Here is a 26,655-nt window from a genome sequence, read left to right on the forward strand (position 1 = left end):
GGCCTCAGCCTGTCCTGACTTGCATGCTACCATCCTGGCACTGTGGCTGAGCCCTGCATCAATGGGAGCAGCCTCAAGGCTGCTCTGGTACCCTATAAGGGGGAATGGACCACCTACAGCAGCACAGCATGTATACTCATGTCTCCATATGCAGCACCACAGCACGTATGTGCATGTCTCCACACAGACCACCACAACACCCACAGTGTGAGGAAAATGTCAAGGTAGTCAGCTTCCAGCTTGCATTAGAAACATCTCTGGACTACCTCTGTAGCACAGACTCGGCCTTTAAAGTGAACACGTAATGAAAGCCATGGAGTATGGTGAAATTTCTGACTTCTAAGTTCAGCTACCGGGCCACCACCCAGTGAGAGAAACAGGATAGCTACCCTTCCACAAAGAGTCCCTTGGGTGCAGACATTACAACACCATGCATCCTATATCGGTATTTCTAGACTTGAAAGAAGCTTACTAAAACTCTTTTCTGGGGCACAGAATCAATCATAGAATCATAGAATCATAGAATCATAGAATCAGTGAGGTTGGAAGGGACCTTTAAGATCATCAAGTCCAACCATTAACCTACCCTGATAAAAACACCACCACTCCTAAACCATGTCCCTAAGCACCTCATCTACCCTTTTCTTAAACACCTCCAGGGATGGTGAATCCACCACCTCTCTGGGCAGCTTATTCCAATGTTTAATAACCCTTTCAGTGAAAAAATGCTTCCTAACATCTAATCTAAACCTGCCCTGACATAACTTGAACCCATTTCCTCTTGTCCTATCACTTGTCGCCAGGGAGAAGAGGTCAGCTCCCATCTCTCTAAAACCTCCTTTCAGGTAGTTGTAGAGGGTGATAAGGTCTCCCCTCAGCCTCCTCTTCTCCAGGCTAAACAACCCCAGATCCCTCAGTCGTTCCATCATGTGCTTTATGGAGCAGGTTTTGATCGCTTGGCTATCTGGTCATTTCAACGAGCTTGTGAGTAATTAAACTTTATATGGAGTTCATTGGAGTTGCTCTATATTTCCAGTAAGTAAAGGATCTGACTAAGTACAGGGATATTTCCTTCTTTTTCAGTAAAACTAGAGTCTGTTTCATGGCAAGTTCTTCTACATCATTGAGTGGTTTTGTGAAACTGCTGTCGAACATGGTATTTATTAGGGTTGTGCACAAATACCTAATGTGAACACACTGAACACATACATTAATGTCACATTCAGGTTGCAAAACATTTATAACTGTCAGCTCTTTCCCCATCTCTCTTTTTGCACGTCTCCAAACACATAACCAGCCCTGCTCCTGGCTGATGGATGAGGTCGGTAGGGTAAAGTCAGATAGCACCCTTTGTCCTCTTGTTGCTGTGCAGCCTGCAGACTTCAGAGACTCTGTGCACAGGGACTTCAGTTTCTGGGTTGGTGGGTATATGGCAGTGACAATAATCCAGTTTGGAATGGCAGCTGAAAAACACATGGTATAAAGCAACACCACCAGGGTATGTTAGTGTTGGGGGGAGTTGTTTGTTGGCTTTAGGTAATCTAGATAATGTAGAAAGTATAGGGCCCTTCTATCCTGTTTACCGTACAAGCATCAGTCGCTTCAGAGAACTCAAGCCACATCTTGTGGCCTTACGCCACTCTGCATCACCCTGGAGCTGTAGGCAGAGTACTGCTTGCACGACTCTGCTGCATTAGCAGCATTCAGTGTTTTCCTTAGCAAAGACTGAGGGGTGGTCTCCATGAAAAGGTAACAGGTCCTGTGAGACCACATACAGCTGCAAGATTTTTCATCCTCCTACCCTGCCAGTCAGCGCGCGGAGGCTGTTTAAACTGGCCAGCTTCCACTAATATGCGGTCATTTCTCAGAAAATCTCCCACAGTTGTACCGGTTTGGCGTAGGCTTTTGTAATGATATCAGCAGCAGGAGTGCTAACGCTGCTGTTGAAAAATCTGCTGCTAACCGGTGCTTCTACTGTGGCTGCCATCAGGAGAGCCTGTGCAAAGATAGGTCTTTCCTGAAAAAGCGCGAATAACAGCACAGCTCATTAGCGGCTTGGGAAGTCAGAGAAGCAAATGAGGCCTTCTAGGGGGTGGGAATGGGGTGCTGGGCGAGGGAGGCCCTTTACAAAACTGGGAATGAGCTGACTTGAGGAGAAACCTTCAGATGAACATCTATGGGCTACTCTGTGTCACCAGCCTTGCTAGGAGAAGGCAGGGGCTCACTCTGTCTCGTGTGTGGAAACCCTACCTGCTTGCAGAGCTGTGGCCAAATAATAAGTCCCACTTATTTTACCTGATGAGAGCAGGTAGTCTCCTGTGCCAGGTTGGACCCTACTAGTTATTTTAGATGAAGCGATGTGTTGCCTGAAGCAGTAAGAACTAAATATGGTATACTGGCATTGGAAGCAACATCATGCTGTTTCCTGAAGTCGGACAGATTAATGACTTCAGATCAAGCATGCCGTGGTGAAATCCAGCATGCTCTCTGTCGCAACTGCTGGACACCCTGCACTTCTGACCCCCATCATCCTCCCAATCCCATCAAGCATAACCCCTTACAAATGTCATGCTGGTAGCAGTCATCTGTATCCCTGCAATCGCATGAAACACCCACACATGGTCCAGCCTTGGCCACAGTCCCCTGCCTATCAAGTGACATTACTTCAGAAAGGTCTTATGCTTCACACTCCCCACAAGCGTAGTTAATACAGTGATTCAGCACCTACCCTACTATTATTTCTTCAGCACAAAAAAAGAAAAAAATCAGATAAAATGTCTCAAAAATAGTAAATCTGACTTTTTCATCGGGCTTACTGTTCCCAGCCAGTGCAAAGATCCAGCTTTCTAAGGGTGCGCTTTCAGTGTCAGTCCAACTCTACCAACAACTGCTGACCAGTGGCTCCCACTACCCTTGCTTAGGGAGCATTTTGGTGTTTGTTAGACCTCTTTTGGGTTCCACATTTGGTTCTGTGCATCTGGAGATGGGAAGGGCATGCCCCATTGCCTCTCACTTGCAAGCTGGGTATGTTTATCTGGACCCTTGTTCTGCCTCCCTGCCTGGTCTACCCAGAGGAACCACATTGTCGTACGGAAAATTCTAATAAACCATTATATTTAAATAGTAATTTTGCATTGCAGGTTAGGCAGGTACAGCTATGTCATTACTACACATGACTATTTATATATGCATATACAGTGACTCCACCTCTGCATTTTCCACTGAGGTAAACCGTGGTAAAAGCCACAGTCCTCTGATTTCAGCAAAAAAGTTATTTCAGTATTGCTGAAATGAGGATCAGAAAGAAGGGGAGTGATCACAGCACCACTTACCTCACCACGTAGCAATAATTGCACCTGAAAGCAGAAACCAGGCATATCCAAATGAAAGAACAGGATTGTTTTTCTAACAGTGGGAGTTAGTTAATCACCTGGACAAACTGCTAAATGCAATGTTTTTCTTACCTTCATCTTGTCACATGATTATTGGACTACTTTCTGGAAGTTAGTTTTCAGATAAATGTTATGGGATTCAATATAGATGTAATTTGGGGAAGATGCATGGTGTGTGATACGCACGCTGAGTAGCTGAGCCAATCTGTGACCTGTCAGTGATGTTTTGTGCAGAGATATCTTGAAAAGTAAATTCAAAGACACTCCACAAAACAGTGTTAAAAAATAGTTGTTTCCCTACGGCTGATCACATTGGCAGAAATATTAAAGATTCCTTGTTAGAGCAACTGCCGAGTCCTGTGTCATCTAATGTTAACCGGATAGTTTGCACAGACTGAATGCTGTGTCCCATTTCCCTTCTGCTAGGAAAATCTTTCCCTAAATTTGCCACGTGAGGAGAATCTGTTGGGAGGCATCTCAGGCTTAATGGGTGCCTAAGGCTTTTTTTCCAAGCACATATTTGCTGGGGTACATCCAGCTGTGGATGTGCTTTTCCTTTTTGCTGTGTGTAACATCTGTGCAGTGGGCTTTTGTTGGCTGGTTGGCGGTTTTCTCCTCCTTCCCCCAAGCTGCTTTGGCTGCTCACCCAGCTTTTTACCAAATTGCAAATTTACATTCCTTCTGCTTTCGGCAGGCCCATATGTGGAACTGTCAAAATGTCACTGGCATCGATTGTGAAAGGTTAGTGCCACATTATAGTCAGCAAGCTTATTAACAGGGAAATGATTGGGTTTTGGAAAGGGGGAGAGAAGGACAAATGGGAATCCATTTTCCAGGCACCTGCTTCTTCTACTAAACATTTCTTCTTGTCACATATATCTTTTCAGAAAGTGGTTGCCATCTGCATAGGAAAAAAATTAGCTAGAGACCCCAGGAAGAACAAGGCTGTTCCTTGTGAGAACCTGGCAAGCTGCGAGGCAATGAGAGCAAGACGGCCAAATTCATTTGGGTCTTGAGAGGCAGGAGATGTTTGTCTTCACTGACCCAGTGACTAGAGACAGGATCAAGCTGCAACACTTGTGTGTGATGGGGACCCAGTGTCAAACTGGGAGATTTTGAGTCTTGGTTCTGGATTTTAGCTTGGCCCAAGGAATAGTCATGACGTTCAGTTGCTCTCCCCAAGTTTACAGGTGCCTGTATACAGATGAGAGCTACCGTTTTGCTTATTTTCATCTCTGTGCTTCTTCAGATTTAATCAGATTGTATTCAAATTCACCACTGAAAAAAATTCCCATATATTACTGTAAAGTTTTTATCGGTTCAAGGCATTTTTAGGGCTCCTGGTACCATTGTTGCAGAGAACCTAGCTCACAATCTTTAATGTATTAATCCTCAAAATAACTCAGTGAGATGAGATTATCCCAGTTTATGAGAACTGAGGCACAGAAAACCTGACTGTTTTGCCATGCAAGTCCATGAGACAGCAGAAAGTAGTATCTGCATCGTTACAGACTCTCCGCTAGTACCTGGGTCTCCGAACCATCCTTGTCATGCCCCGTTTTTTCCTTTGGCTTTTCCACCTTGTTTTTTTAAAGTCAACCTAATGTCCAGCTGGAAGCAATGAAGCCATCCATTAGAGAGGCAGGAGGAGGAGGAGAAGTGCCCAGACCCCACCGAAAAGTTAAATCTTTGTTGCATTGTTACTCTCTAAAAAGAGCCAAAGCACAGTGTAGGTGCGTGTCATTTGGGTTTGTATGGAGCTGCTATGTCACAGGAACCACTGCCCAGCTTTTGGACTGTAGATCACAGACAGCGTCAGGGGGACCTAGATTCAGACCAGTAACCTGAAGGTGAAACCCAGTAGAGTCCATAGCTGAGCCTTTCAGGCACCAACGCTCATTCACTCCTGATTATTCCCTTTGTGACATGGCAGGCCCTTGAGGTGGCCGATAATGTACTGCTGGGGTGTAGTATGTGTCTGACCTTTTCTGTAGGAAGGATCTTGAAAATGAGGCAGAGAAAAAAGGAATGAATATTAATAATTGGATTGTCCCAGGGAATCTTCACAGGTGACAAAGCCCATTGTGCCCTGGAATTAGAGTGAGCACCACACACAGGTGGCTCTTTGTTGCTTCTTGAATGCTGCTGGTAGTGAAATTAAATTTCACCACCAACGACAAAAAACAAGAAATGGGGGATTCTGCAGTGGACACAGCCAGTGAGAGGCCCCTCTCTCAAGAGGCAGGAACTTCCCTGCTCCCCCCTATGCTCCTGCCCATCCCTCTGTAATTGAGCCGATGGCCAACATATGGGATGTGGGGCACTGGCGTGTGGCAAGGCCGAGCCTCACATTTCTTCAAGCGGAGAGGAGGCAGGGATGAGCAGGTGAGGGCAGAAGGTGGGGAGAACTTGCATGCAACGTGGGCATATTGCCTTTACTCATTTCCAGCTTTCCACCTGCATTGGGTACACTGCGGATTTCAGCTCTGCCCTGCTCAGGAGCCTGCTTTTGCTCTTTCTTGTTCTTGCTGCTTTTGCTGCAGGAAAGGAGGTAGCGCTGTGCAAAACACCAGATCCAAACCTTATACAAGGTTTCTGGGTTTGTGATGGGCTGTGCAAAGCCCTAGGTGCCAAGGATCAACATACGAACATCTCTTTAAGACTTCTCTCCAAACCCTCTGAGCACAGCCTGCTCAAACCACTGACTCCTTGGCTGTGAGCTCTCCTCCTATGACACCCCAGTTAACAACACACGACAGCTGTGCTTAGGTTGCTTTCTGGGAGGTGCATGGCTCTGCTTTCTAGTTGGTGCCCTGAAGGTACAGAGGCATCTAACAAAACTACAGAAGGTTTGATGTTCCAGCTGGGACCGAGGACCCTGGTGATGTCCCCAGCGAGGTAGGCATTTCAGTGGGAATGTGCAGCCCCTCGGGCACGTGTGACGTGGCACCAGGACGAGACAGGAGAGGACCCGCTTGGCCCCATCCCTGGCAGCAGGCTGGATTGCCTCCTGCAGGCTCCAGAAGCCCTCCTGCAGAATAACTGAGCTCAAAACCTGAGTTTTGGGCAATTAAGCAGCCATCCCCCCGCCTCCTTCTCGTGCCAAGCAGAATTTTAATGTACTTCCAATGTCTCTTTTTAGCTCACACAAAGAAAAAAGGGAAAAAATTAATAATCATCTGTAAGTGAAGTTCTTTTCAGACAAATAGAGAAGCATTCAAAGCTGATATATATTTTTCCCCACTTTTAAATGGTATCTATTTAAATGCAGATTTTCTGGTTTCCTATGTGGAGCTTGGAAGAAACGCCTTTCAATTTAAATGTTAATAGAAGAGTAAACTTCAAAATCAAAATTTCTCCATAAGGGAGAGTGTTTTCTCACAGCTTTAAATGTCTTTCTATACTTTCTCCCTCCTTCTCCCCAATCCTCCTTCCTCTCTTCCCAGCCCCCAGCCCAGCCTCAGTTGCATTAAATGGTCTTTTTTTAAAACAAGAATACACCTTTCAGAGTTTCTGAATTAAAATGTTTAATGCTGGGGTATGTGGAATGAGTATGTTTGAGCAGAGTGCTGGAGCACTGATAAAGCAGAGATACAATCCTTCCACCTCCAGCCTTTTTCATCCCAGCCATTTAGCAAACCTGCTGCTCTGAATGCTTTATGATTGGATTATTCTCAGGTTTGTGCTGCATAATATTGCACCAGTGGTTGGGGCAGGAGCTGAAAGGGAAGAAAAACCTTTAGGATAATGTTTTAGTCACTCCTGAATGTGAGCAAGGCTTTGGTGCTGGGCTGGGCTGGGCTGGGCAGCAGGGGAGGGAAGTCAAATGCAGAGGGAACAAGTTAACACAGGGAAGGCATTACCAAGTCTTTCTCTCTTTCTGTATTACCCCTCCTGATCCTCTTGTGGTCCGTTCCTGCATACCTCCAACTTCATTTATCTTCAGGAGGAGCTTAGGGTAAATCTGTGTTTTACAAATGACCCTTAACACTGCCTGATACTGGGGTTTTACATACAATTATGTTTCTTGCTTCCTGTCACACTCCATTTGTCATCTTTAATACAAACTTTTCTTTACTTTTCCTCATCATTCTCTTCTATTCTCCATCTGTTTTTGTCCTCTCTTCTCTCCTAACTGAACGAAAAAGGGAGGAAAAAAAGTGTTTCTGTTTTTTCTTCTTCTTTCTGGCCCTGATGAACCCTGGCCACGTTTGCAAGAAATCATTCAAGAGATACTAACTGAAGATTAAAGTTTAGTAAACTGGATATGTAGATACTGTGATGGTGGCTGGCATATAAAAAGCAGAGTGTAACAGGGCAGAGTGTGCTCCCTGCAGAAGCAGACTTTTGTAAACTAGACAAAACCGTGACTATATATAATAGGATATAGTGCTTTCTGTATCTGGATTATTTTTACACAACTATTACTGTACTCTGTATATCATTATTATCCGAATGCCTCTGGAAAAAAAGTCATTAATTAGCTTCCATGGCACCCCTGGGAGATAGGAAAAAGCCTGATTTTCAGAGGAAAGCTTTGGAGCACCCAGCCCTCCCACTGATTTCTGGGAAGGTAGAGGTCACTGAGCTCTTCACTCTAGATGCTAAGGCCCTTGAGGGTAGGGGTGTTGGAGACACCACTTGCCCCCGTGGTGTCTCTAGGTGCCTGTGACACCCTGGCAGAGCTGCATGACGCCCTGGCCTGGATTTCCTCCTGTAAACTGTACCTAGTAGGGGGGAATAAATGGAGTAGTTCAGTCTTCAGTGGTGTCAGAGCAGCACTTCTCACCAGCACTGAAAGCACTTTACAGTGAAGGGTGTTGCCTTTGCCCTGAAACCCAGAGCCCATCACAGCTTTCTTCCAGACCATAGGAGAATGCAGGAAAACTTCCATTTAGAAAGCTGGGCTTTCTGCCTGGTCTCTCTCACTGCTGCCAGGGCTGGAGGTGCTGGGCGCAGGGAGATGGTGCCTCACATCCTCCAGGAATGATCCCTCTGGCCAGGCTAATGTGGTGCTGAGGCACTGTGTTGTTCTTCCTCCCCAGCAGGATTGTACTTGTGGTGTTGTGGCTCAAAGGAGAGGTCACCTAAAGTAAGAGGTGACCAGCATAAAGAAGTGTGCACTCCCTGAGCTCTTCAAGGGAACAAGAAGGGTGAAAAATGAAAAAAAGCACAGCTCTGATCTTATAAAGTCCCAAAGTTCACATTGAAATTGAGCAGAAGCCATTTTATTACATGTGCCTCAAATTCTTCAACACCTGCATAATCCATGAAAGCTGTGTAACGAAAAGCCTCTTGGCATGGCTACAACTGGGAAATGTTTGCTTTGTGTGGCCTCACCTAGCAGGAGCAGGAAGGATTAAAGTTATGAATATGAAGAAGGATGGCCAAAAATGCAGGTGCCTCAGACTTTCTTCCCTGTTTCTAGGGAATGATAGAGGGAGAGAAGGGATGAAAGGGTTGGCTGGGCAAATTACAAGTGTACTCTGCTGGGACCGAAGCTTGGAAATGTTCCTAGATGATCATATATTGCAGTGCTAAAAGCCTGGATGGTAAATCTGGAGAGAGAAAGACTCTTCAAGATCAGTTCTTGAACATCACTGAATAAGTAGAAATGATCAGCTTCAGGTACTTTCTGAGAAAAAAGGTCTCCTCTGTAGAATTAGAAAAGGGGAGGGAATGGCTTGCGGTAGGGTAGGGTACGGTAGAGTGGAATAGTCCTTTGTCATAGGCTCAGCTATTCTGGCCCACTGCACCAGGGGTTATAAGGGCAAAGCTTTTGTTTCCTTCATAGCTTGCTGTCACTCAGAGCTGAGTAGTAACACAGCAGATAATAAAAAATCCTTTTTCTTCTTTGGCCAAAGTTTCTTTTTCAGCAGAAGGGGAAGTAGGATTGGAGTAAAAGGCTGAACCCTTCTACAGGATGGTGTTCACAGCCATCTTTCTCGCAAGACCTAACAGGTTTTCTGCCTTCTACAGTAGAACTGCATCTCATGCGTTAAATTTCTGCTGTGCAAATGCCTCCTTTATGCATTGACCTCTCTAATATCCATATCATAAAGTCTCTTGAAGACAAATCCATCTTTTCAGCCTCCCAAGACACTTTTTCCCACCTTTCCCCCCTGCACTTAAACAAGCTTTTCCTTCCTTCTCTGCTGCCTCCTTAAATCTCTCCCCTCTCTCTAGCAGTTCTCTTTTGTCTGGTCGCTGCTCTACATGAGCAAAAGGCAAGAATAAAATCAGGACTTGATATTTGTCATGGTTTGGGCTGGGCTGGCCACTAAAACGAATGACAGATGTCCTATAACTTCTTACCGAAGTGACAGAAGAATGAGAGAGAGAGACTTATGAGTTGAAAAGAAACTAAAGTACTTTAATGAAATATTAGTAGTAAAATAATAATATTAATAAGAAAATAATGAAATACATACAATATATACAAAACCAATATCGGGCTCCCAGGATGATGATCATGTCATGAGAACACACTGGGAAAGTCCCAGACTGGACTTAGAGACAGACAGGAGCTGAACTCAGGAACTGGATTCAGGAACACACAGATCGGGATCAAAGGCAGATGAACAGACAGAGTCCTCCTTGGGCACCAGCCACTGAAGAAAGAGAGACTGGCTCCTTTGATACTGAGCATGAGGCAGATGGGATGGAACACCCCGTTGGTCAGTTTTGGGTCACCTGTCCTCTCTGCTCCTCCCTGCAAGTGTGACAACTCTATGCTTTTCTGCTTCCAACCTTCTAATGGGGCAAATAACAGAGTTAGCTAACCTTGGTTGTTATAGCAGTAAGTATAAACAGGAGCCTCTCTGCATACCATTCCTTGGCATTCACTATAAATATCAAACCTTATTGCTCTGGAAGCAGACACTGTATGAAAAATATGCCAATAATTTCAGAGAGTGCAGTTAGTTAGAAGAGATTTAACTGAAAAGTAAAATTACTGAACCCAAAATTGCTGCTGTTTTACTTCAAACCCAGACAATATTCAAGCTCCAGATGGTGCTTTCACCCACTGCAGAATTTCTTAGGCCTCTGTAATTTTCCCAAATACTGGAGGAATTGCTTTCAGACAGTAACACACCAGTGTGTGACCTGATCTGGGATGCCCCCTCCCTCTCTGGTGCTTTATGGGAAGGTTCATCAGAGACATGAAATTGCAGTGTCATGTGAGTTTGCTAATTGTCAGCATGAACCTATGAAGGTGTCAGCCTTTGTATACAACCGGACTTCATTCCTCCTCCGATGAACTGCTTACCTGACTCTTAAGTTGTGGGATGTCTTATGAAGGAAGGCAGGCTGAAACACCAACAGTGCACAGCTGCCACCTTCCTTTTGTGATTGTTTCTGTTTTAAATAACTATAAGAACACTTAGGAACTTTGACGGAGGAAATCCAGATAGACAGTCTGTCCACCGCTGACCACAGCCAGTTTGTGAAGTTTCCTATCAGCATTTCCATATAGGCAAGTTCATACATGCTGGCAACCAAACACTTAACACTTTGTCACACAACCAACACACTCTAGTCAAGATAAGGTGATGGGATTTGCTGGTTTAGGAGAAGTTATGCATGTATCTTATGAACACCATTTCATCTCTTGTGATATGAAGGCTCACCTAAATCCTTCGGAGTGCCAGTTTCTTTTGGAGGGCCTTCTGCTGCTCTTTTTCTCAGCTTTGAGAGGGTTGTGTTTTAATGTATGCGGTTTTGATATGCGTATTTCTGAGTCGCTTGCTGATGCAGAGTACTAACATAAATATAATCCACTGTTACTTTGTTGAAGTGGGTTGTACTCATTGTGATTGCGTTAGAGTAATCTTTAAACTGAAGACTGTGTTGCCACATGATCCAGTAAAAGGCACTCAGAGATTTTAACTGACTCTCAGGTAGACTAATACATATTTCTTTTCTTATCTTTCCATACCCGAAGCAGAAAGAAAAGATTAAAACCTTGCCCTCTACTTGCCAACCTCGTCCAAAGTACAGTCTTAAGCTATGCAGAGAGAATTGTGAGAGCCAGAAGATGCCACTCAAAATCACCTGCATTAATACTCACTTGTTCCTTGTAGCTGGGAGATGCTAGATTCAGTAAAAGACATATCTGTCTTAGTTTTGGGGTGAGGTAAGTGAAGGAACGATGACAGAGAAGGGTGCCTCTGTGCTGCTGATTCTTTGTAAAAGTCATTTAAAGAAAGCTTAGTGAAAGCTGGTAAATCGTGTGCTTGGGCTGTGTGCAGTTCTTGAACAATTTCCAATACATATTTGTTTGGAAAAAGATGAAAAAGGAGTGATTTAGACTCTTTTCAAGTACAAATGTTTTTAATCCCACACTGCTAAAGACAAATGAGAATGAATCTAGTACAGGAAGGTATAGATCAAAGTGACCTGTAATGAAGGATTATGCTAAAGAATTATGCTATCTCAGTCTATTTCTGCTTGTGACAATACTATATTCTGGCATTTGGTCCTAGATGGGCACAAAAATTTATTTGTGATTTCCTTTTTGCTTGCCCCTTTTGTTGGGACATCTCAGGAAAGAACAGCACTATACCCAGAGTGTTTTCCAAGCTATTGCAGGTATTCTGGACACAGACTTCAAGGTCGTTAGTCCCTATGGACCTTTCTCTATTGGGAGAAGAAAGGAGGAGATGTAAGATGGACTATCTGCTACACTATTTGCACCAGTGTTGCGCTTTCTGATGGTCTGATAACAAGCACTGTAGTTTGATCTGGTAACAAACACTTGAGAACAAGCAGTTCTGTGCGGTTAAAGGGCTGGCTAGAAAGCCTGATAATATAGATTCAATTATATGCTCCTCCACAAACTTTTCACATAGCCATAGGCAGGCTGACTATTCTCATCTTGTCTTGGTTTCCCCATTGTTCAGAAGAGGCTTATATTTTCCTTTCTGTATGTGGTGTGAGGAAAGAAATCTCTAATATTTTAGAAGTATTATGAAACTCCTCTGTGGAAAGGAAGATAGATATCAACAGGAAGACTGAGCCCTTGCTTTAGAAAGATGACTTGCAATTTCACGGAAGAGGACAGAACATCAGAAGTCAAAAAGGCATATTGAAATTTTCAAGAAGCAATGCTGATTCAGAACATGTTTTTTGCAGCTGCTGAGGTGTGAAACTTCTTCCACAATGTGACAACCAGCATGAATTACTTTATTGCTCACAACAAATACATATGGACAGATATCAGGGTGAAATGAAGGGCAGGGGCATTTGCAAACTGACAGCGAGAACCTTCTACCACATGCTGCTTGGAAATAAATGGATCTTAATCAGCTCTTCTGCCTTTATCTTCAGAAAACCTTTAGAGTTAATATTCTCCAGCAGAAGACTAAAATGCTTTCAGGAAATGCATGTTGTTTTATGAGAATCTGTCTCTGTTTTAAGGAGGTTGTCTAGAATGCTAACGTTTCTCTTTTCATCACGATTCACAAAGCTTGTGGCTTTCAAATTTACCGTATCAGTTCCAGTCATGGGAATTGGATTACTTCTTACCCTGTCCCTTCTCCAATGTTACCAGTCAAGAAATTTGTTGTTTCCAGCCTACACGAACATGATGCCTGTATTCCTTGCCTGATAATCCACATTGTTTTTGAATTAGGATTGAGTTCCCTGCCTATTACATGCAGCAGCACCTGTAGCAGTGCTAGGCATGGAAAGCACTCCCAAGGGGAAGATGTAGCTTCACATGTAGCTTTTAGTCTGTTAATATAAAAAAGAAAACGGGATGAAGACAGTGTCTCTAAAACATGAGTGGAAAGATAATATTGCACTTTCACCCACAAGTGATGGTGATATGTAAGTCTATGTAGTAAATTATTGAAACTACTGGTCACACAGGCAAGGCATTGAAAATCAACTTCTTTATGATAGGTCTTACAGAACAAGCAATGGAATACCCTCCTTACTTGCACCCTTTAGCTACATTTTTAAAGGTTTGGGTTACTAGATGGTGAAGAAGGGGGATTCATAGTACTCCTGCGATCTGTGCACTTTGCTACAGTGTGAGGACTTGGGATAGATATCCAGGAGAGGATCAGCTGTAGAACCAGCTAAGCAGTGCACATGAGTGAGCTAAGGCAAGGTATGTTTGCTGTTGCAGCTCCCATTTGGCTGCATAAGATTCAACAATGCATTTTGCTGGCATAGTCACTCCTTCTGTTGATTGGGATTGTCATGCCATGATCCTGAGATGCTGTAGTTACTCAGAGAGATTTTCAAAGAAAGCAAGAGTGTAAAGAACAGTTTATTTCATAGCCTAAAAATAAATAAAAGCAATTTCAGAAAAATAAAAAAAAAAAAAACCAAACCTAGGATGTGCTCAAATGTCATAAAGTGGTGTTGCATGACAAAGGATGACCCTTTTTACCTTTGCAGAATGTATTCAGGAAAGGTCTTATCAGTGCCAATCAAATTCAGACAAAACCCCATCAATTTGTACTGATGAGCTATTGTTTATTTATATGGCATCCCTCGCTCCTATATTAGCAGAAGGAATTTATGTGTTGCCTCAAGTACACAGGGCAAATCTTTGCTTCTCTGCTGTCCTCTCCACATCGAGCACCACACCAATAGAACAATAATCATAAAAAGGGCCACTAATAGAGGGTTTTGTCCAGATAATATGGGCTCCTGTTCCCTGGCCTTCTCCTCACTAAATAGCCTGAGGGTAATGATTTTTTTACATACATTAAGTATTTTCCCACTACAGAATCATTTTGAACCGACTTGTTCCCAGCACTGACCTCTGCTTCATGTGGGCTCTGACAGGTGAGGAGCACCGGGAAGATCTTGTTGGACAAGTGCAAGTTGTTTATGAAAGCAGCTTTGCAACCCCCTCTCCCAGCACTGCCATATGCAAGGGCTGCCCTTGAGGAAGGTTATGGCAGGACAAAAGCCAAGATGGTTTTGAGTAAAAAAGAAAGTTTATATTTTATTTATTTCAGATAAGCCCTAATGGATGGGCTTGTAAGGAGCAGATTTGCAACTGGCCTAAGCAGTGGCAATCTTAAACTAAGCACACTGAACTTGCGAAAACTATGATTTCATAAAGAATTTCAATTTTGAATTTTTTTATATGTGATATTAAGTGTCTGTCAGAGGTTAGCTTTCTGCTTTTTTTCAAGAGATAATGTAAGCTGGATGCTGATGGATTTTGTTGTGTTGTTAGAAAAGGAATTTCAGGTTCCATCAGGAAGAGAGGTCAAGTGAAACAAACCTCAAAATTGGGCCTAGAAATCTGGGTCCTGCTACTTTAACTCTTCTGTTCAATGGCAAAACTCAGACTGATTTTAGTAGGGTAAAAACCATTCCTTAGTTTGGTATATAGGATCTGGGGATTCTTGTAATCCCCTCTGGGACCTATGAAAACTGGCTCCATCAGGTAGTCATTGGGGTAGGTCTGAGGAGTTACTGACATCTTGCAGCTGAATAAAGCTATTTAAATTCATCTCATTAAAAGCAGGTTGTTAGGGTATGTTTCCATTAGGATGAGCAAGTGCTGTTACCCAGAGTCAGCAGTCGCAAGTTAAAATGGAAGGGTTTTGTAGAGCTGACACAGGCAGCTGTGCTTCTGAGAGGCGTGTTGTGCTGTTATTGAAGATGACATAGGAAACAGTAAACATTTTATGTTTTTATCTGTCTTTCAAATTGAGTCCAGGCCTTCATGGACTGAAAAGTAGGAAGATACTCTGCCATAAAAGATGCTTACCAACATTTACTGCTTGTTTTAGAAAGCACTCAGAAATTCCCAAGGAACAGAGACAAGCATTGCCTGTGGGAAGTACAAGTTTCTGCAGGAAATGTATTTTTTTTTCCCGCACTAGACCTCCTTGAACATATTCAAATGCTCTGTGGGGAGATTTTTTTTTTGCTTTTTTTTGGTGTGACTGTCACAAAACCGAAGATAAACATCTGAATTTTAAGATGTATATCTTGTTAAAAGGGCCCTGGTCACTGGTGGGCTGAAGGCCACCTAATCTTTATGTTGTCAGAGGGATATCTTGCAAAAACCAGCGGCAATCTACAGGAACCAGTTATAGTTTCAAGGGAGGGGTTGCGTTCTGCAAATCGATCTTGCATAAACATTGCTATAATGAACACAGCCCAGAGTAAACTGTCTTCCACTGAATCAAATCATGCTGTCTCAGCTCACCTATATGCCTTGTGGACACTTAGCATTTTGGATAAGGAGTTTTATAAATCTCTGATGATGCTAGTTTATCACTGTTTACAAATTTCACTGAATCTGCACTGCTGGTATTAGTGATCCTTTTGATCCACTGTGGGAAAAGGGTAAAAAAATAACAGAAATTGAGAAACAGTCAAAGGCTAGCCAAGGAGAAATGCTGCCACAGAGACTGGTGGATGATTCACAGTTTTCAAATCTTCCTCCCCCTGTCATAAGCATTCTGTTTCTTGAAAGAAAGTGAAATCATTGCTATGCAAAAAAAAAAAAAAAAAAAGTTTCAAGAAGGAAACAAATGTTTGGAGACTTGACTTGGCTGGAATTTTCCCTGCATATATACTTTTGAAACATCAGTGCTTAAACTTTCTATGCATGCATGAGGGGGAAGAGGGAACAATCAAATGTTAGAGGACATGCCCTTATCTGTTCCATTATTTGAGGGTGTAAAGATGCTCTTCAGCTCTCATAGTCCTTGCTGGTTTGGTTGCCAGGTTGTGTCCCTGCCCAGATTTCACATCAAAAACAGCTGTGGAGATTTTTTTTCCCAGCACATGCAGGAGGAGGCATCCCAGTAGTCCCATCCTTTTTGCAGAAGGCAAATATGCGATGTAGTCAGGTCTTAATTTAAGAGTTCTTTACATTAGCTCTTTGGGATCTTTTTCCTTTATTTATGAAATAAATACAGGTCAACCCCATACACAAACATCAGATGTAGTACTCAGTCCCCACTTGCAGAGCACAAAATGCTTCACTCCAAGCCCTTGCCCTCCTCCTACTCTCAGTGCTCCCCGGAGCACTTAAAAACATCCTCACCAAAAATCATCTGACATGGTCACCATCTAGATACAAGAGAGGGCAATAAAGTGTCCTATGCCCCAGCTGTGTATCTGCAGTGCATTTATTATCACTGACACCAGAATACCTGCGTGCCTCACTATCCTGGAGGTACCGAATTTCAGACACCACCACTGGACAGCAAGGCACTATGGCCCAACATACACATGGGAAGCCATGTCCCAGGGGGACTGAGTGACTTGCCCAAGATCACACAAAGGGTCAGAACCAAGGTGAATTCCCTGTCATGTCAGCACTGGAGCAAAGCATAGAGACGGCTTTGCATATCAGTTTGAGCAGGTACATCCATTGGATGCAGTTGAGGAAAGGATGCAGACAAGAAGGCAGGACTTAAACACATGTTGTACTAGTACCCAGAGACTAGAGCTATTGGGCACAGCATTTTACTGAGGCCATTTTACAAATTCTAGTTCCTGAGTAGCTTGTCACAAGTACCTTGGGTGCATCTGCACCTCATTGTGTGGTGAAATGGTCACCTCCTCCCTCTCCTCAGCCCAAGCTAGTATCGTAATTTATGGATTGTCCTCCCTCTGAACCCTTCTTATTCAAATCATCCAGTGCCAACAAACACTGAAGACCTTGCAGATCAGTAGCATTTTGGGTTAAGACTGTTATGAACCTCCAATGATGATAATGTATCACTGTTCACAAGCATGCTGTTGTTCTGTCTTCCCCACTGCAGATCTGCGCAGGATGACAGCTGGCTTCATGGGCATGGCTGTGGCCATCATCCTCTTTGGTTGGATTATCGGGGTGCTGGGGTGCTGTTGGGATCGAGGCCTTATGCAGTATGTGGCGGGGCTTCTCTTCCTCATGGGAGGTAAGGATGTTGGTGTCTGAAGAAATATGTTCTTTTCCTTGTTTTTTTGTGCTCCCTCTTTCCACATGTCCCTCCTTTTCTAAGTCACTGAAAACGTTTTCAGCGTTGTTTTAGGTGATCTGGACTTATTTTCATTCCAAGCTCCTTCTGGTGTACATCAAGGATAACTCAACCATAGTTACATGTTACTTCTATCACAAAACAGTGTCTGTAAGTCACAGGACTGGAAATGGCCTTCTGAGTTGTTTAGTCCAGTGCTCTATCATTGCAAGTAACTCTGTCACCCTTAAACTTAATAAGCTTAATAAATTTAGTAATAACAATCTGAAGATGATGCAGATGTTATTCCCACCGCTATCCTATTTGATAGTGGGACACTTTGATAACTAGAAACTGTGCTCAAGGTTTTAACCTATATTTATTCCTCGTCAGTTGTTCTTGAGTCAAATACAACCTTTAGTTTATGTGTCTCTTTTCTTTCTGTGATGTACTTACGAAGAGCAATGGTATCCTGTGTTTTCCTTTTCCCACTCTACATATGCTATTTCTTGTTGACTTTCCTCTTTAAGACCAGTTATCAATCCAGCAGCCCTTTCTGTTCTTGTTTGTACTTGCCGTTCTCAAATGCGGATGAGAAGGACTGTTCCCAAACAAGGTCTGATCAATGCATTGTATAGTGATGTGTTGGTTCTTTTTCTCTGCTGGAAATCCTTTGCCTGAAGTATTTTGCAGTTTTATTTGCCTTTTTCATGCTGCGTCACACTGGAGACCTGCAGTCATCCTTCAGTTGAATAATATATCCAGGCCTTTCCCCTCCTTTGTAATTTCCTACTGTTGATCTCCCAATTTACAGCAGAGGTTCTGCTTATTACTCCCCAGGTACATGCCCTGGAACTCTGTGCTTTTGAGCTTCTTCCCATTTCTACTACGCCAGCCCTCAAGGTCACCCAACATTTCCCATGTAATGCTTCAGCCTTTCTTACTACAGATGTCATCCAACTTTATGTCATCAGCAGGTTTCATGGCACACAGTTACTTGAAATGAAGGGTGTGAGAGTCAAGTTCCAAACACAGCGCTGGGTGAATGTCTCAAAGTGAACAGCACTACTTCTGTTCTCTCTTCTTTCCTCTGCTGGTGGTTTTTGTTTGGCTGGGTTTTGCCCCCCAGGCAGATCATCACTTCAATGCATTTGGTTGCCTGTTCATCTGTACTGTGGTGTGACACAGCTAAGGGTGTGAAATACAGGAAAGCTTCTGTAGTCCCAGAAGAGGAGTTAAGTGCTCAAGTAACATCTGTTTACGTTCCAGTGCTGTTGGTGCTGGCGAGATATACATTAGCTCTCTCGGTGCCCACAAACACATTTGAAGTCTGCTAGTACCTTGTGCAAGCACACACTGGTCTATGTGTGGATGTCAGTAAATGATTTGGTGTGGGTGTTGATACTTTATGGGCAATGGGTCTGCCAAGTTAGCTTGGTATTTCTTATGTAATTAAAAGCTTAGTTTGCACAGAGGCGATGTTACTGTAATATGCTCAGGTATCTGTGTGGTATTTAACTTATTACAGCACAATATTCAGATTAAAACATTAGGACTATACTAAATAAATGCAGAAAACAAATTTATTACAAACTAGCTAAGTCTAGTTTACTAATTGCAAATTATCACTATATATGGGAGAGTTTCTAGTGCAGCTGCAGCAATTACTTATTGGCTTAATGTTATTTGTCAGTGATTTGAAAGACGGCTGATAAAAGTGTTCAGGTGAAACAAGACTTGGTATAACCATGCATAATGGGATGGGTCACTCACAGCTTACAAGCCATCTTTTGGTATGCTCAAACAATACGTGTTTCAGTGGAGACAGATCCAAGGTCATGCAACTGGGAACAAAAAGTGCCAGTCATCCTCGCAGAATGAGAGGCTGCCTCTCAGAAAGCAGCAGCTCTGGAAAGGTCTCTGGGATCACAGTTGCTGGGATCATCCAGCTGCACAGGAGCTCTCAGTGCAATGTGGCTGCTAAATGTGCCAGTTTTGATGGGAATATGCAATAAGAGCATGAGGTGGGGTTATCTCTGGGCAAAGCAAAGCTATTTTGGGACATCCTAGTTTGGTGAACATACTAAAGAAGGATGTGGAAAAACTGGGAGAGGTTTGTAGAAGAGCTGCAAGAATGACTCAAGGTCTGAAAAAACAAGAAAAATAAAGCATGCTACCAAAAGCCAATTGTTTGAAACTGTTTAACAGAAGGTTTATAATTGAGTGGAACACAGTGTGGAAGTACCTATGCAAGGAGCAGCCATCTGATAGTAGCATGCTCTTTGACTGACTAGGCAAAATAATAACAAGATCCAGCAGCTGGAATCTGAAACTAATTGAAATGAGAGGCATCAGATTATTGTATCTGCCAAATTCTGTCAAGATGTATGATATTTTAAATAATGATGTGTTGGGAGGAGATCAAACTTATTTTCTGCTCCACTGTAGACATGTGGATCGGGGTTACAAAAGGTTACTCTCTTTTTTGTTTTGCAGAAGTCAGTGGCAACTGCTATACCTTTCCTTTCTTTAAACAGCAGATGTGCATAAAGTAACACCTACAAACCGAAGCAGTCAGTTAATCAAATACACAACTAAGGCAATCTAATCTAAAAGTCAGTAGCTATCAATGTTTTCAGACTGTGTCATATGTTACATAGGCATTCCTTATACAGCCAATGAATCTTTTAATTTGAACCTTTTTATTGCTGGACAGTGTTTGAATACAAACTTCTTACTTCTGTCATGGCATAAATGCTGTCAAGATATCATCCTACTTATCCTGCAAATGCACAAAGTCAGAGTGTCTCTTAGTTTTCCTTAGCTTTTTCTCTGGTCCAATAATGGGAAAAATGCTTTGGGAGGCTTATCACATCTGACCTCGTTGCAGATGAGAGGAGACTGTGTTAAATTGCGAGCTATAACCAGCCTGAAATCTAACTTTCCCTTGCATTTGCAATGCTGCTTGCCTTGGCTATGTTTGTAACATTTGCTCTGTTTTAATTTCTAGACAAATAGCTCTTCTATAACAATTAAACATTCCTGGCTTACTATATCTATGGGTTTTTTCCCTTATTGCCCATAATTTTTGAACAGCAAATCTCAGTGGAGCACTGAGAAGTGTGCTGTGATAATCTAACAAGACCAGACATGGTTTCCTTGGACCTCTGGTTCTTTATTATATTTACTGAACAGTCTTCTTGTTGGCCTATGTGGCAGTGCCTAATAAGGACTTGCTTTAGTGTGCTTGATCTAATTTATCAAGCAAATTACTGAAATAAGTAATTTGTGAAATGCAGGCCGTTATCTGGTATTAGCTCATCTGGAATCCAGGACATGTAAACTGTGATTTCAAGTGTGTTTTAGATTGTAATTCAGCATGTTTTGTAACAAGTTAAAAATTATTAATAATTTATCTTTTCTGTTTAGTCTAAATGTATCTGTATCAACAGCAATCCCAGGTCTCTTATGGCTTCCAAAGTTCTTTTGCATAATTTTCTATATTTATTGTAGAATTTGTACTTAGATTCCTTATCTTGAACGACAGCATTTGCCTGACCACAGTAGGATTCTTTTTCAGTCCCTCATCTTGTACAGAGCCAGATGGATACTGCAAATTCTGTTCAGTATTTTTGACCTCATTTTGCGTGATGGTACTATAGCATAGCCTCCTGTGCCCAGAGTTGCACTATCTGTTGTAGTTTCATTTTAGTAATGTCAGTATGATTTTATCCTCCAAGGTGGGAGAGTTTCTCTTTTGGATAATTTGGAATTTTGGTCTTAAGTTTCACTAAGACTACTTCATTTTATGCATCTTATTTGAGACTATTTAATTCTATTACAGAAGTGGGTCATACTCAAATTATACATGACTCCAAGCACATCCTCTTGCAGCTTCTTGCGCTGTCTCTACGTGCAAATTATGAAAATCTGTGCACCAGTAAAAGCTCCATACTGGGCACATGATACAGAAATTTTGCAATTTTATAATAATTTCTGGAATCTTAGAAGCATCTGTAACACTACTTCCAAATGTCAGTCCTGTGGCAAACTTGATGCTTTCATGCACATCAAGTACTTAGTAGTAGTCTAAAAGGAATTCAGTTAAACATCTACCTGAATAAATGTATGTGAGGCATTTTATACATCGTGTTTTGACCAAAGTATATTTATTTGCACCAAGAACGTGCCTTTGCTTATGGAAGTCTAGATGTGACATCCTCATCAGTTCCCAGGAAGTAGCGCTCACATTTTCTGGTTTTCAGAAGTTCTTTTGAATGTATCCAAATCCTTGACGTGTTTGGTTTTATTATCATGGCAAACCCATCAATTCATTTGGTTTGCGCCTTTACTCCCTCAACAGTAGGTAATATTGCCAGGTCAAGGTCATATTTCAGTTTTATTTCCAGCCCCAAAGAACTGGGATGCTATGAACTGGCACAATGGCAACTCTACTAGGACAAATTCCTGTATCTTCAGGAATCCCTCCTTTTGGTTCTTCCACAAGTTGTTTAAGAATATTTCCTGTATCATGATAAGCAAACAAGCTATATATCCATCTAACTATTGGCTTTTCCACCTGCTCTCTAGTGCGTTTATTTTCTTGTTTCAGCATCTCAGATTCTGCTAAGTTGATTGTCCTTCCACAGTCATGCAAACCATACAAACCCAACCTCACCACACCTTCTGTTATTGTACTTGCTTTATAGAATCACCTTTTAAAGACTATCTCTGGTAGCCTGCTGTTTTCGCAGTTCAGCTCTGATCTCATTCCAGTCAGCTGTTTTGAAACATCACGTGGATTGCTTTATCTCTAGTTTTGAGGGCAGGGCTGCCTTTGTACCTAAATGCTCCAGAACCCTTTTCCTCCTCATCAGTGCCTGCCATGGGGAAAGTGGGTGGCAGGGCTGCCCCATGGTGGCACACTCCAGTCTTTTGGCAGTGGTTGCATCCTCCCCTTCCCTACCTGGTGCACCTCCCTGCTGCACTGTTGTCCCTTGTCCCAGCTTGAAATATAAAATGGCACTTCCAATATCTTGTTCTCATACTTGCTTCAGCACAAAATTATCCCTGGCCAAAGCTACATCACTTGCCTTTGTAAATGTATTGAAAGACCCACAAAGAATGATGTTTTATCATCCTTATCAGAGCTCTGTCCTTCAGCTGCACATTCTTTTATTTTCCTTTTGTAAGTCTGTAATTTGTATTGAGAACACATTTCGGTGGAGTAGTTAGGGGGTTTACTGCATACCTAACAAGGAAGCCCTTCAGGGAGAGACTTCTGCATTGTCTCATTTTGTTTGAAATTTACTGCAAATAAATGCAATAAATCATCTCTGCACTTGTTTACTGTTTTACCTGTTCTCTTCACTCTTATCTGGTCTCTGCCAGTTTTGTCTTGTGACATGCACTTTAGGATCACTTTAGGGTTTTTTCCCTGTTTGCTGTTTCCTTAGAGAAGCATATAATTTTACTAGCCTTGCAAATACTCATTATTCTTTGCAAAGTCAAGTGTGTTTCTTGCTCTAACCTTGCTTTGAGCCAATTATAAATTTTACCATTAATAATTCAGTCTCTAATTAGTCTATTTGGAAATTATTCCAGCTGCTAAATGCCCTTTTTCATGTGATTTAGCTTCACCATGCAGTTCTGTAATAAAATGATCTGTAGTCTCACATAGCAGCTCATTTCTTGTCTTTGCCTAGTGATATTTTTGCGTGAAATACTGGGCTTGGGGCTTTGCTTGGGAGTCTTAAGTTCTTTTTTTGCTGGCACTGAAAGGCCTGAAAGCCTTGCTGTACACATACAGCAGTGCTATGGGGTTTTTTCTCTCTGATTTTCTGTCCCAGCATTTGCTTTCAGAAATATTGGGAATTTCTTTCATCCTTTCCTCCTCCCTCCTCTCCAATGATGATCTGCCAGTCTGGGGGATTTGAATACCATTTGCCAGCTCCACTTCTGCCTCTGGTTTGGGTTTCTTCTGACCCAGCTAAGAGTGCTGCGGAGACATTGCTCTTTGCAACCCGTCCATACTCGCAGGACTTATATCAGGGTTACAAAAGCTTCAAACCTTTTCCCATAGCAGAGGTGAATACCTATTCTTTCCAGTGCTGGCTGCTGCAGCAGAGATAAGCAGGCAGGAAAGACGCATGAGAGGGAAAAAAAAAAAAAGTTATGCAGGTGTGCTGGCACAATTTAACACTTTATTTCAGATATGCAAGAAAGGATTTTTATTAAAGAAATAAAGAACAACCCACTTACGAATGTATGAGTGCATTCTGCTTTTGTATTCTAATCCAGGGAGAAACAACCTTTTGTAAATCATTTCCATTCTCCTCCCTTCCCAGAGATATTTCTAAAATATTCCTTCCCTCAATGCAAGTCAACAAACTGCTTTATTATCCCCACAGCCAGAGGATGGACTGACCATTTACACCGGGTCACCTTCTCTTGCCCCAGCCATGCCACCCTTCACACAGGTCTGTTGCGAGGTGCCGGGGGTAACAAGACGCGCTCAGGGGTTTGTGCCAATGTGTGTGCTAGAGCCCAGCAGCTGCCAGAGCGCTACCCGTTGTGTCCAGGAGCTGACGACCAGGCTGATACTGAGGGACACAAACCCCATCAGAAGGGAGTACTTCAAAACAGGGCTTGGGAGCCCGTTCAGCACAGTTGTTGGTACAGATGCGCTGCACACGTCTGTATCCTCTTTCACTCCCTGCATCCATGAAGAGTCTCATCTTCAAAATCCTCAAGCCTGTGTGCTGTGCTTCCTTCGCCTGCGCTGTGCATATGTTAGTAGATGACAACTGAGGCATCTGTGTATTTGCAGCCATGGATCGTTACCAGCTGTTGAGTCTTTTGAGTCCCAAATTTAACTCACTGTACTTTGAAAATAGCACATAGCGCTAGAAAATAAGAGTGTTTATTCTATACAACTGTGGTCCTGCCATCTCAAAATAATCATTCCGCTGCTGAATAATTTAAGAAACAAAAATGGAGCAATTTAATAGAGCAAGTGTAAGGCAAAGCTCTGTGATTGACATCTCCTAGGCAGTTGTGAAGTACCTTCATAGCAGCTGCCAAGAGGAGGCAAAGAGAAAGATAAACAAAACAAGAAAGTAAAAGACATCCTTTGGAGCTCATCTGGAAATACAGTGGGTCTCACAGGGCACCAAGGATTTCTATTTCTCACTAATGATCAAGGTCTCTACCCATTCTTCAGCGTTGACATGATCAATCACACCACCGAAGACTGAATATATTTTCTGTGATCATATTTATTTTTTCTGTTCCATAACATTATCCTTTAAAATCCAGTTTCATGTGCTTCTTTCCCAAAAGAAATCGTGTTAGATAGTATACGTAAAATCTTTTTTTTTAAATATGGAAAGGCAAGTGCAAATGCACATGTATGTGCAGAAGTGTATGCATACAGATCTTAAGCAACAGCATGTGATCTTTACAAAAACTGAGGTCTACAATAAGTGGCTGTAAACTGAGCTGTGAGGCTTGGCATAAATACAGTTTTTGCAAAGGCATAATACCTTTTGCCAGTTTGAAAAGTATTTATAATTCAAAAAAAGTTGGATCACTGGAAAAAACGAGATGCTGATCATGTTTTAATCCTGCGAGAGAATACTAAATTAGTGATGGCTACTGGGGAACTTAAGAATTCAGCAAAACTCCTTGCAGACCACCGTAAGAACTTATTTACGTGGATTGACCTCCAGATGGAGACAAAGGCTGGCTTGTGTCAAGAGATGCCATAAATTGGTTGTGAAAGTCTTTGAAACAAGCCTCAGGGCGCCAAGGTCAGTCCCCTCTCTGCCAGGCCTCCCACACCACACACGTACGCTCTTGTTCCTACTTGTGCTTTTGGTTAAATTTTGCATTATGCTCTATAGTGATTTAAGGCCTCAAATTGGAATGAACTTGAGTTAATGTACAGCGTTAATAGGTTTTAAATGTTTAAACCTCTCTAAGGCTCTTGATTGTTTAAAACCATCAAACACATTACAAGGATGTTGGGAAAGGCAGAAAAGGAGCTGATGAAGGTCTTTATGGACCTGTGATGAGACTCAGAGCCCGGAGCAGCCATGCAGGTTTTCTGCCTCAGTACCCATCAGGCAGTAAAGTAACAAGGCTGAGTGCTGCATATTAAGTTAATAAGAGTTAGCCTGGTTTTAAAAATATGCTTTTCCCTCACTTTCAGGATTTGTCAGTCCCTCTTTTCAGAAAGCTATCTCCTACACAGCTTGTGGTATCCCTGACAGACGGGGCTGGCAGGTCATGTTCTTTGGTCCCATTTTAGGCTATGTTTCTGGTGTCTAGAGAGTGGTCCTTCTTTAATTATGTATTTCAAAACATGGACACTGATGGATACATGAGTCAGCAATGTGCACTTGCAGCTCAGAAAGCCAACTGCATCCTGGGTTGCATCAAAAGAAGCGTGGCCACCAGATCAAGGGAGGTGATTCTGGCCCTCTACTCTGCTCTTGTGAGACCCCACCTGGAGTACTGCATCCAGCTCTGGAGCCCCCAGCATAAGAAGGACATGGACCTGTTGGAATGAGTCCAGAGGAGGGCCACAAAGATGATCAGAGGGCTGGAGCACCTCTCCTGTGAAGACAAGCTGAGAGAGTTGGGGTTGTTCAGCCTGGAGAAGAGAAGGCTCCAGGGAAACCTTCTAGCAGCCTTCCAGTATCTGAAGGGGGCCTACAGGAAAGATGGGGAGGGACTCTTTATCAGGGAGTATAGTGACAGGATGAGGGATAACAGTTTTAAACTCAGAGGGTAGACTTACATTAGATATTAGGAAGAAATTCTTTACTGTGAGGGTGTTGAGACACTGGAACAGGTTGCCCAGAGAAGTTGTGGATGCCCTATCCGTGGGGGGTTCAAGGACAGGTTGAATGAGACTTTGAGCAACTTGGTCTAGTGTGAGGTGTACCTGCCTGGCAGGGGGGTTGGAACAAGATGATCTTTAAGGTTTCTTCCAACTCTAACCATTCTATGATTTCATGATACATAAATGGATATAGTCCACTGGACATGTCCAGTGCAGATACGTGGATAGGACTGGAGATGCTTCTTCGTCCTGACCAACTAACCATTAATAATCACCTTTTAGAAATTCGTAGCACTTTCCTTTTGACTGTTGTCTAATTTCCTATTTTCACTCCAAAAATAAACATTGACATACATCCCCCTTGCCATCTTTTCAGGGTTTAATATGATGTCAAGGTGGCCTGTTTAGCATTTCCAAGCTAGGAAACAGTTGCTTAGCTGACCGCACAACAAGGCTCGCAAGACATTATGCTTAAAAGGCA

At 42.6% G+C, this 26,655-nt stretch overlaps 1 protein-coding gene across 1 annotated transcript in view; it reads left to right on the forward strand.

The window, feature by feature from the left end:
• TMEM178B (transmembrane protein 178B) overlaps positions 1–26,655 on the forward strand; it is a gene marked incomplete at both ends in the record, with an annotated part of 223,873 nt that overhangs the window by 187,429 nt on the left and 9,789 nt on the right. The window contains one exon of the mRNA XM_082498559.1: positions 17,150–17,287. Coding sequence (XP_082354685.1) covers positions 17,150–17,287 — 138 coding nt within the window. The remainder of the gene's footprint in view (positions 1–17,149; positions 17,288–26,655) is intronic.

This window comes from Vanellus vanellus (assembly GCF_965231255.1).
Source record: "Vanellus vanellus genome assembly, chromosome: 1".
Lineage (NCBI taxonomy): Eukaryota > Metazoa > Chordata > Aves > Charadriiformes > Charadriidae > Vanellus > Vanellus vanellus.